Source organism: Macadamia integrifolia, chromosome 1, assembly GCF_013358625.1.
Source record: "Macadamia integrifolia cultivar HAES 741 chromosome 1, SCU_Mint_v3, whole genome shotgun sequence".
In the NCBI taxonomy this organism is placed as follows: Eukaryota; Viridiplantae; Streptophyta; class Magnoliopsida; order Proteales; family Proteaceae; genus Macadamia; species Macadamia integrifolia.
The window spans coordinates 21,931,759-21,944,105 of NC_056557.1; the positions used below are offsets into that span (position 1 = coordinate 21,931,759).

Sequence of the window (12,347 nt, forward strand, 5' to 3'; positions counted from 1 at the left end):
CCCCAAAAAAAGGTCATTCTAAAGTGATGGGAGAAAAGCCTAACACCATACTTGGTGCATGTTTGGTAACCTTTTAGGGGTGGCTTCAAGAAGCCTAGTTCTGGGGCTTACACAGATTAAAAGGGCATGGCCAACCATTTTATCTCATCCTGAATTTTTACTGTAGAAGTTTGTAAAGCTGCCATCTTTTTGGATTCTGAACTTCCTATGCTTCAGGTGGTATTTGGTAAAGTATCAAACTAAATAATTACATTGGATCAGCTTCTTAAAACCCCAGAATCTGCCTTTGGAAGCCGAGAAGCTGAAACCCTAGAATCTTACCACACTTAATGTGGTTGAAAATACGGGTTTGTGAAGCTGCATCAAATTTGAAGGTGAAAACCGAAGAAGCACGCTGTTTTTGGGGAGTGGGAACTATTGAGGACAAATTATTGGAGAAGGTCCCGGACCTGCTTGGGTGTGAGATTGAGCAGCTTCAATGCCTGTTTTGGACCATTTACTTACTGTAAGGCCTTAATCCATTTGTATACTTGGATTTGGGACAAGTGGTGGAAACGAAGTAAGGGTGGAGATACATCTTGATCTTTTGGAAGCTAAATAGCCATTATTGAAGATATCCTAGCACTAGGTTTCTATTTTTGAGGGTTGTTCATTAACGAGTAGAAATGGAAAAAGAAACGCAGCCTCATTAAATGGCAATGGCTGTATTAAAATTCATCACAAGAGACCCTGCCTCATTAAATTGCAAGGCTTTGTTGTATTGCAAGAGATGGGATAATAAAAAATAAGAAAATAGAAGTAATTGGAAAAGACACCAGCTCTAACGTGGAACTTACCTTTAGAAAGGCACTTGTTGATTATATCTTTTAACCTCTTGACCAACCTAACAACTAATGACTCGTCGGATTTAACTAGAGGTCCATTTACAAAGGAAACCAATAACTAAAATAAGCCTGCCCATTACAAGTTAAACCCACTACTAAGAAGCCCAATGACAAACATACTCTTGGATGATCTTCCACAGATAAATGATTCTAGCGGCCTTACGGGAATGCTTCCACATATATTCCTGTTCACAATTTGGAGCATCATATATTCCTGTTCACAATTTGAAGCATCATAATAAGTTTCATCGTCAGGCTGGAGGTAAACATGATAAAAAATAAAAATTAGTATAACATTCAAAAAAAAACTAAGAAACAGTTGAAGGTGCCAGCAGGTCCTGCTGGTAAAGACTCTGCCTGTTGCTGCCTGGACCTAGGATTGAGTCCTGCCTCCACCTTGCACAATATGCATCTCCCTCCACTCTCTCTGGTGCCCAATTCATACATACATTTGACCAAAATAAAATGCAATTTAAAATAGTGAAAAAAGAAGAAACATTCTGGTTATCTGGAGAATCTTCCATAACCAAGATTTATGGCTGCAAATGCTGGTGGTTGAATTTATGGTATTGGTGTCTCATTGCTGGACGCCCGGTAGCTTACTGACATCAAAACAGTAAGCTAGGCTTTGTTGTCTCACGATGTGATCATAAGGTTTCTGTCATCAGGTTTTCACGTCCTTTAGATCTGCTCTCTTTTTTTTTTTTTTTTTTTGGATGGGGTGGGGTGTGGGCGATGGAGAGGGGAGGGGTCTGAGGTCAGTAGTTTTTGTTTTTTTCCCTTTTGTAGAGTATCTTTGCCTCCATTTATTTCCCTTTTCTCTTTCTTCTGTTTTTTAATTCCTCTATCTATTTGCAAGTTGGAAAAAGAAAATTGATACCATGAAGAACCACTATGTCCAAGAACTGTGAACAAAACACATGATATTTAGATGTGGATGTTAAATTTTGCAAGATAAAATGATAAGATCATTCTGAATTTGTGACATATTACATGTTAGCCAATGTGGAGTTGTTCTTCGTTTACTTGTGAAAGAATATGAATCTGGTTTATGTTGCTGTGTTGGTATTCCATCTTTTTTTTTTTCGCAACACAAATCCTTATATGATCCCCAAAAAAAATTTAATAATAATAATAATAATAATAAATCCTTCTCTAGCCTACAGTGTTATCAAGGTGACTAGGTGATGTAGGGAGTTCTTAGGTGACTAGATTTCCTACAAGATTAACTAACTAGGTAGGGTTAATTCAAGGGACTTGGGTAGATAGGACAAAAAGAAACTCAGCAAACAAGATTAAGCATGCAAAATAGAATGAGACTAATAAACAAAGTAGCAAAAAGCAATAATAATCTAGGCGGAAAAACACATAAACTCTTAGTTAAGCTTCAAGGGGGGACATGGGGAAGGGAACAAACGTCATACGAATGTTAGGTTCGGCACAAATCAATCTAGACACCCAAATAAGATATGCAAACAATCAATGTCCTCTAGCAGGCAACTAAAATAGAAAATCAGCAAGGGTTTTGGAGATATAACAGTGACGAAACGTCTTAAAACAATGGGTAAAAATAGGCATAAACAAAAGGGCAAAGGCTGGTTTCAATGTTAATGGGCTGCAACATATAATAGGGATTAATGGAGGTGGGGGTTTTAGTTTAATTATTTACCTTGCTGCTATCCTGGTCTGAGGAGAAAAGAAGAGACCAAGGTCCTCCAAAATAAAGAGATGCAGTCCACTTTTGGTTGACGTAGAAAAGTCCAACCGGTTGTATAGAGATCCTCAGTATTGTCGATGTAGTTTGGTGAATGATGTTGGGGCTCTCAGCAACTCACGGACAGCAGGTACAGCCAGCAGCAGTAAGTAGTAACCGAGAGGGACAGAGAGAGTGAAAGAGAGACAAGATGAGAAAGAATATCGAGAAAGAGAGGAGGGACGAGAGTGAGAAGCGAGAAAAGGGAGAGGGCAGCAAGAGAGAAATCGTGGGGGTTGGGGTGTTCTTTTTCTTTCAATATTCTTCATTCATTAATCTCATTGTGGCCAATGGCCTTACATAAATAATAGGATAATTACTAAAAAAGGAAAGGCTAATCTAGGAACATAATCTCATAAATAAATAAGTTTCCTAAAAAAAACAAATAGGAGTGTTATTTAGTTTCCTACTTAACTCAATGACCTAAATAAACAAAATCCTAGAAAATAAAACTACTAACATATCAGATTTGGTGGAGGCAACACAATCTTGGCAAAATCCTATGAAATAAAACTAACATATCAGATTTAGTGGGGGCCACACAATCTTGGCAAAGAAAGGAAGGAGAGGACTCAATCCAGCGCTGGGAAGGCTGGATCGAGCCTTCCTTTTTCTTTTTTTTTTTTTTTTTTTTTTTTTTTCTTTCTTCTTCCTCCTAATCCCCCAACCACAAAGAAGGTTGGGTCTTCTTCTTCCTTCGGTTGTACGTCTTGATGTCCCCATCACTAGGTGACCCAAGGCATTGGAGGGGTGCCTATTTGCCCTAGGCGTGCAACATAGAATTATGTAATATGAAAAAAAGATAACTATATAATTATGCTTATATGCAACATAGAAGCCATGTCAATGCAGTATGTTGTTATTGTACTATTAATGGTCTGATGTGAGAAAATCATCATATAATAAATGAAGTATAGGATATAATACAAGCATATTTATAAAAAACAAAGCAATAAACATAAATCAACGTAAATTTGTGAAGATTCAACAAGGCATGTTATCGCCTTGGATCCATGAAATAGCACCTTGACAACTATACTAGCCTATTTGGAAAACTGATTTTAAATGGGGACACAGTTAATGTTGGTGTGGATGCTCTATCTTAGAAGTTATTTTATTCTCATGAATTACAATAATGTTTGGTGATCTGAAAATTGGATATAATGTAGGAAAGTAATTGCATCAGAAAGGTTTAACTGGTCTGTTACACGAGGCGTAAATGAAGAAATGCTGATGGAAGATTTGCCGGAGGACCTCCAAAGAGAAATCCGTCGTCATCTTCTTAAATTTATCAAGAAAGTGAGTACCAGAACCTGTTCTGACTTGTGCAATTGTCTAGCAGACCCTTCTAAATGTGTTCAAAGTTTTTTGGATTGATTTTGGCATCTTTTTTCACCTCTTTTCTGTATCATTTCATTTTCATTTTTCCTTTTTCGTAGGTAATGTAGCATTTCAATTATGGTTTCGGTTTCTGATAGAGACCTTATATGAATGCTTTGACCTCGATATAAATCCAAGAGGTTCTAGTTAAGAAGTAGATACTTTCATCTTCATATATGAAGACGTAGGACTTCTGATTTAAGTTTTGATATCTCAGAACCTGTACTCTATTTTATATATGCATTATGTGAATTTAAGGGTCAAATAATGCAGAGGCACCATACATTCCCCCCTCCCCCCCCCCCCACACACACACAAAAAAAAAAAGGTGTGATCATCATCAAGAGCCTTGGGGTTTTAAGGCTGACAACCATGAACTGCAAAAGAAGAAAGCCCACAAAGGGGAAGAAGGAACACCGAAAACATTGGTTATTACCTGCATTTCGTGAAATCGTCTGGAAATGAGTTAAAATACTGTCAGCAACTGTTATGTAGACCACGACTTCTTACTGTAATCCAGTTTCAATTTTAACTTAGTTAACCAAATTACTCTACCTGAATAACTCAAAAAAGGTTGCATTTGTCCAATACATCTGGGAAGGACGTAAAATATATACCACCACTTCTTAGTTAGAATGTAAAGGTTGAAAGAGAGCAAGAGATTGGGAGCTTGGAGGAAGAGGAGGAGAAAAAAAAGAAGAGAAGAGAGGAATAAATGTGTGTTAGACAATGATCTCTGCCACACCTATATTGCTTGACTAATAAGATGTAAGGAATTACATACACCTCTCTAGGGATTGTAAATGCATGCTTAAGTCTATGAAGCACAAAATTCTTTAAAATAATAAAGTATCTCATTATCTTTGGTTCTTCACTGTCCCACACTAGAATACATAAGTATTTGTCTACCTAATTGTATTCCGTTACAAACTTACAACCAAAAGACCTCAATGTGCCCCTTTCAGAAATATTTATTTTTTAAAACTCGGCTATTTTTATAGGATGTCTCTTTAAAGTGAAAGTGGAATTCATCTTTTGTTTTTTCGTTTCCATTCACTTGGATCTCTTCTATTTTCATTTATTTTGTCCAGATCCTCCTTTTCTTCCGACCAAAGGAAAGGTTAAGGGTCTTCTTTGGTGGATCCCACTTGTTCCAGTTTAGTCCCTTTGTTTTCAGAAGTTCTTTCTATTTCTACATCTGTTTCTTCCTCACTTTGCCCCCTTTCTTCCGTTTTTGAGGTTTCTTTCAGTTTCTTAGTGACAATAGGTGAAAATATAGTCCTTCTTTGCAAATCATTTTTTTTTAAGACTTGTCCAGAGGTATTGGTCATACTTGCTTTATTTCAACTAGTCAACTTGATATTAGAAACAAAATACCCCTAGACAGTGTAGTTTTAGGTCCCCACAACATGTGTATGAGCAACCCAATTCACTTTGTATTCACCTGAAGGCTAAAATATTGGTAAATGAAAGCATTGACTTGACGCTCTTAAGAATATCAAAATATTCTCAAGCATAAGGGCTAATTGGACAAACATATGAATGATAGATAGGTGTGACAGAAACATTTATATCTTTTCATAAATCATGTCATAATCGGGTTGTTCATAATTCGTATCAAGGATCTTTGATGGAGGGATGGTAGAGAAAGACAAGAAATCCCTGAGAGAACTCAAAGTTGTGGGGGAGAAGAGAAGATATCGCACAAAAGGAGGGGGGGAGAAGGAGGTCACACGTCTTGCACCATACCCAGCACCAAAATATTCAATTCAATTCATTCTCAAAATCTGTCTAATAACTTGGTTACATGCCTTTATATAACAAACTGAAATTAAAACTTGCCTAATTAAAATCTAAAACGGAAATAGCAACTACTAATTACTTCCTCAAGTCTAATTAATAAAATTAGAAACAAAATAAAACTTAAATTGGTAACTCCCTAATTGATTAACAACTACCCAAAATAAAAGATAAAATATCTTCCCAAATAAAATAACTCATTATTTCCTCAATAAAGTAAATCCTAAAATATCCTACTAATCCCAAAAATTCAATCAGATCCGGTTCGTCTCAGTTGAGGTTGCCTGAAGAGTCAACCCAGTTCAGCCTCAATTCTGAATCAATCTCTCTCTCTCTCTCTCTCTCACACACACACACACACACACACACACACACACATGCACAACACATTCATTTATTTATTTATTTATTTTTAATATAAAAGTGAACTATCTCTATTCTTGTAAACATGGAGATAAAATAAAATGGACAAATCCTTGTTACACCACATAGTAAAAAATGACATAGTGTACTGCATTTTTATTTTTCTTTTTAAATATTTTTGGTACTAATGCAGATCATAACCTTACATTCTGATTTTATGGTGTCATAATTTACCTTCTTTTGCATTTAATTCTCTCAATTTTTTTTAATATATTGATTGGCAGGTCCGTATTTTTTCCCTAATTGAGGATCCAATCTTAGATGCCATCCGCGAGAGAATAAGGCAAAATATTTACATACAAGGAAGCAAAATTTTAAATGTTGGAGAACCAGTTGAGAAGATGGTCTTTATTGTACGGGGTAAATTGGTGAGCATTGGAGAAGATTGTAATAGACTTCCATTGTCAGAAGGGGATGTTTGTGGTGAAGAGCTGCTCACATGGTGCCTTGAGCACTCTTCAATGAACAAAGGTACAAATCTGATCATTAAACAGGTAGACAAAATATGTTTACATTTTTTAATGACAACAGGGACCAGCCACAGAAGTAGAGTTACTTTTACATTAGTATCTCCTATAGAAGGATACGTCCGTGAGGTCTATGCCATGTGCACTGCAGGCAATTGTTTCTGTTGTGGACTAAGTACCCCATTTGTCCTGTTCCGACGCCGAACTCCAACCTGACAGAACAATACTACCACTTGACAAACAAATTTTCTGATCCATTCTCTGCTTTTCTTCCGATCCCAAAAGAAAGAAGAATAGCCATGAGAAATTTAGATGAGGTCCTTGGGTGGCATAGTTTCTGACAATGACATGCACTAAGTGCCTGGCATAGGGAGCAAGAGCAACTTCATCCTACCCTTTGTTGTTCTCATTGTGACTACTAATTGTTAATTTTCTTATTTTTCAGCCTTTGTAACAGTCATGCCCGAAGTAATTAATATCTAACTGACGTGCTATTTAGAGAACAAGTAGATTATAATGAATTATATATTAATGTTGAAACAAGTTTTTTTACAGAAGGGCGAAGAATGAGTATAGGGGGACAGAGATTGCTATCCAACAGGATGGTTAAATGTTTAACTAATGTGGAAGCATTCTCTCTCCGAGCTGCTGATTTAGAAGAAGTCACCTCTCGTTTTGCAAGATCTTTGCGGAACCCTCGTGTTCAGAGAGCCATAAGGTTTTTAATATGCCATCCTCATCTTGTTTTTACATAAGTTCTTACTTCTATGTAGACTTAAATATTGGTTCATGAAATATCTATGAATCAAATCATGATGCAGTTCCTCTTGATTCCAAAAATTGTTTATTATTGATCAAATTGTAGTTCCCTAAAATATACGTGGCTACTTTTCTAAATCATTAAACTAAATAATGAAGTCTAAACAAATTTCTACCAAAAATAAAAAAATGATTAGAAAGACGGGGGAAAAGTTGCTTTGTTCACTGACTTGATCCTTTAATGGAACCTACTCCTAAGCATGAGCTGCGAACCATGGAATGATCCAAAATGAACCAAATTCGGAGTTATGGGAGAATACCCTATCTAACAAGATTCATTTGGAGACCTTGAATTGCAAGAGGATCAAAATATAAACAAGCATGTGCAGAAACCAGTTAACGATGCTGTAAAGTACGTAGATGCTGATTCTTATGACAAATGAAATTCACACCAAAGTCATTTGAAAATTTACGGTTGGTTTGCAAATGCCCCTTGGGGAGTTGGTCTCCTGCTATCTTATAAAATCAGAACAAAATTGGAGAGAGAAGAGATTTGTAGCAATATCAAACCAGATTAGAACAGTATTTGCATATTGAAAGATTAAGAAGAAAGAGAAGAGAAGAAGAGATAGAGAGATAGAGAAGAAAGAAGAGAAAACTAGGGGAAAAGCTAATTCACGGTTTGTGTTGAGATATCACTCTGAGCCTAGGCAGTGTAATATAAGTGACTCACAAAAGACATCTTTGATTACAACTAAAACAAAGAAAAGCTCCCACATAGTAGACTACTTAGTTTAACAACTTAAATAACACCACACATGATAAACATCACCATGAATTGTTAACTATGACCATAGTGACAGTTGAGAATTAAAGGATTAGAAATGATTTCGTTTGTCTAATATGACAGAGGACTTTCTTATTTATACAAAGGGATAAATACAGTATGTAGTACAAGGCTAGGGTGTACACAATGTGGCAATTCTTATTATATTCTTAACACTCCTCTCAAGTTGGTGCATAGATATCTCTCATGCCCGAGTTTCATGCAATAAGATGAAATACCTTGTTTAAACCCTTTGTAAATACATCAGATAACTGATTTTCGTATGTAACAAACAGAATACTAATTGAGCCTTGTTCAAGCTTTTATTTGATGAAGTGTCTATCATCGTAATGTGCTTAGTCCTATCATGTTGAACTGGGTTATGAGCTATACTTAATGTTGTCAAGGTGGCAAGGTAACCCAAGGCGGTGGAGGGCTGTCTAAGGGCTAAGCAGCCGCTTAGCTATGCAACAGCTAGGCGACCAAGTCGCCCAAGTTTTATTTTCCTTCTTTTCTAACATTATTTAATATGCTACATATATCTTGTATCATCAAAAATCAACATTAAGCCACGTTAAGGCATCAAAAATCAACAACCACAACAACAACAACAACAACAAAGCCTTGTCCCAACTTAACGGGGTCAGCTACATGGATCCAAAGAAAGCCAAAGGAAGAGAAAACAAAAGGCGTTAAATGGGGACAGGTTGATAATGACTAACAAAGTAGAACACAGCTAAAGCAGGTCCGCTACCTGGATCCCAGCCCTCCAATATGCTCTATTCGAAATTGTACTTGGGACTAGACCTAATTTGTGCATGTCTTTCCTCATAACCTCCCCTATGGTCATTTTAGGTCTGCCTCTTGCTCTTTTGGATCTTTTTATCTGAATCAAGTCACTCCTCCTTACCGGTGCATCAGGTGGCCTTCGCTGAACATGCCCGAACCACCTCAAACGGTATTCACGAAGCTTGTTAGAAATTGGGGCAACCCCTGGGTTTGCTCTAATATAATCATTCCTAACCTTATCTCTTCTAGTTTTCCCGCACATCCATCTTAGCATTCTCATTTCCGCTACCCCTAGCTTATCAATGTACTGCTTCTTAATGGTCTAACATTCCGACCCTTACATCATAGTTGGGCGCACGACAGTCCGATAGAATTTTCCCTTAAGTTTTACCGGGAACGCGTTTGTCACATAAGACTCCAGATGCACTCCTCCACTTCATCCATCGCACCTTAATCCTATGTGAAACGTCATCCTTTATATCACCTTCTTTATTAATGATAGATCCCAAATATCTAAAATAGTTATTTTGCTTGATCCCTCTTCCTTCTATGGTCACTTCGTCATTATCTCTCATGGAGTGGCCAAAGTTACACATCACATATTCTGTCTATGATCTATTTATCTTCAGGCCTCTTGTTTCCAAGGCAGATCTCCATTTCTCTAGTTTAGCATTGAGTCCTGATTTTGTGTCATCGAATAAAACAATGTCGTCCGCAAAAAGCATACACCAAGAGACGTCACCTTATATATCTTTTGTCAACTCATCCAGAATAAGAGCAAACAGATAGGGGCTTAGAGCAGACCCTTGGTGTAGCCCAATAGAAATAGGGAACTCGTAGCCTTGACCACCCTTGGTTCTCACACTTGGTACCAAGTCATCATACATATCTTTAATTAGATCCATATATTTGCTCGGCACCTTTCTCTTATCTAGGATATACCATATTAAATCTCTAGGAACTCTGTCGTAGGCCTTTTTCAAGTCGATGAAGACCATGTGGAGGTCCTTCTTACCAGCTCCAAAGGTCTCCATGAGTCTTCTAATAAAGTATATAGCTTCAGTAGATGATCTCCCTAGCATAAAACCAATTGGTTATCTGAAACTCATGATTCTCTTCTCAAGTGTACTTCAATAACTTTCTCCTAAAGTTTCATCGTGTGGCTCATAAGTTTTATACCTTTGTAGTTATTGCAATCCTGGATATCGCCTTGATTTTTGTAAATGAGATTTACAAAACTTCTTCTCCACTCATCAGGCATCTTCCTTGTGCTCGTAATCTTGTTAAAAAAGTTAGTTAGCCAAGATATACCACCAAGTCCTAAGCTCTTCCAAACCTCTATATGGACGTCGTCTGGCCCTGGAGTCTTTCCAGTCTTCATCTTTCTTGAGGCATCTGTCACCTTAGAGACTCCAATCCTTCTTACATTTCTATGTCTAGTGTTGTCCCAATGGGAATGGGACTTGTAATGGTAAGATCCACTCGAGTTGTCTCCGTTTAGAAGCTTGAAAAATAATCACTCCATCTCGTCATGATTTCTTCATCCTTAACTAGCATTCTGCCGCCTTCATCCTTGATACTCTTGACATGTTCAAAATCTCTGCTCTTCTTGCCCCTCAACTTAGGTATCTTATATATAGCTTTTTCCCCAGCTTTAGTGTTCAGGTTACTGTAGAACTCATCATATTTCTTAGTCTTTGCTTTCCCCACCAATTTTCTAGCTTCATTTCTGGAAGAATATTTCTTTTTATCTTCATCTTCCCTTATCTTTTGCCAAGTCTTAAAACAAAACTTCTTGTGCTTGATAGCATTTTGAACTTCCTCATCCCACCACCAAGTCTCTTTAAGGTCATGCCCAGTGCCTCTTGATTCCCCTAGAACCTCTTTAGCGACATTCTTAATACAGGATGTCATCTTGATCCACATCTCATTGGAGTCTCCTTCATTGTCCCACTTACTAAGTTTGGCTATTTTATCAGTAAACGTACCCTGGTTGTCTTCTTTTAGTTTCCACCACTTAATCTTAGGGCAAATCGGCTTCCTTGTCTTACGAATATGTGAGCAAAACTGCATATCTATGACCACCAATCTATGCTAAGATGTTAAGCTCTCTTCCGGGATAACCTTGCAATCTTTACACATCAATTTTTCAGACCTTTTGGTGAGAAAGAGGTCAATTTGGCTGTAATGATGGCCACTTCTATAAGTGACAAGGTGTTCCTCTTGCTTTTCAAAAAAAGTGTTCAAAATAGGTAGATCATATGCTGCTGCAAAGTCTAAAATTGAAATCCCCTCCTCGTTCCTCTTCCCAACACCAAAACCTCCATGAGCATCTTCATATCCTCGTCAACCCTCCCCAACATGTCCATTGAGATCCGCTCCTAAGATAATCTTTTCATTATGTCGAAAGCTTTGCACTAGTCCGTCCATATCTTCCCAAAATTGTACTTTACTAGCATCATCCAGCCCTACTTGGGGGGCATAGGCGCTAATTATGTTGACAACCTCTTTCTCCAACATGATCTTTATTACAATGATCCTATCCCCCACTCTCTTCACATCCACCACGTCATTCTTCAGGTAATTGTCCACTATAATGCCTACCCACCCTTATGGCTATGATCTCCCGAGAACAAAAGTTTGAAGTCATCCAAGGCCTTAGCTTTCTTACCCTTCCATCTTGTCTCTTGAATACAAGCAATATTAATCCTTTTTCTCCTCATGACATCTAAAAGCTCCATGCTCTTGCCTATTAGGGATCCAATGTTCCAGGTAGCAAGTCGGACTCTACGCTTGTGATCTACATTTGCAACAATTCGGTGAGACATGAAAATCAGCAAAAAAAATACGTTATAAAACAAAAACAAAATGGATCCATGCAAAGGGGGAATGGCTAGATATGATAGAGTGCCGGCTGCCTACCTGACGCACCACTATATAGGGAAGATAGATATATTATAAGAACGAAAGAAAAAAAAATCAAGGCCCAGAGATGTAGCACAATTTAAATAATTACATAACTAATGACAATAAAGTGAAATGGAAAATAATTATAAAGCAAGGTAGAGAGATGTAGCACAATTTAAAGAATTACCCAAATAATGACAATAAAGTGAATGGAAAATAATTATAAAGCAAAGCACAAAGATGTAGCTCAATTTGAAGAATTACCCAAATAATGACAATAAAGTGAATGGAAAATAATTACAAAGCAAAGCACAAAGCTGTAGCTCAATTTAAATAATTACCCACATAATGAAAATAAA

At 37.2% G+C, this 12,347-nt stretch overlaps 1 protein-coding gene across 1 annotated transcript in view; it reads left to right on the top strand.

Annotated features, from left to right (window-relative positions):
• Positions 1 to 12,347, top strand: part of LOC122081527 (probable cyclic nucleotide-gated ion channel 20, chloroplastic) — a 118,982-nt gene that overhangs the window by 104,140 nt on the left and 2,495 nt on the right. The window contains exons 10-12 of the mRNA XM_042648681.1: positions 3,807 to 3,936; positions 6,465 to 6,711; positions 7,263 to 7,425. Coding sequence (XP_042504615.1) covers positions 3,807 to 3,936; positions 6,465 to 6,711; positions 7,263 to 7,425 — 540 coding nt within the window. The remainder of the gene's footprint in view (positions 1 to 3,806; positions 3,937 to 6,464; positions 6,712 to 7,262; positions 7,426 to 12,347) is intronic.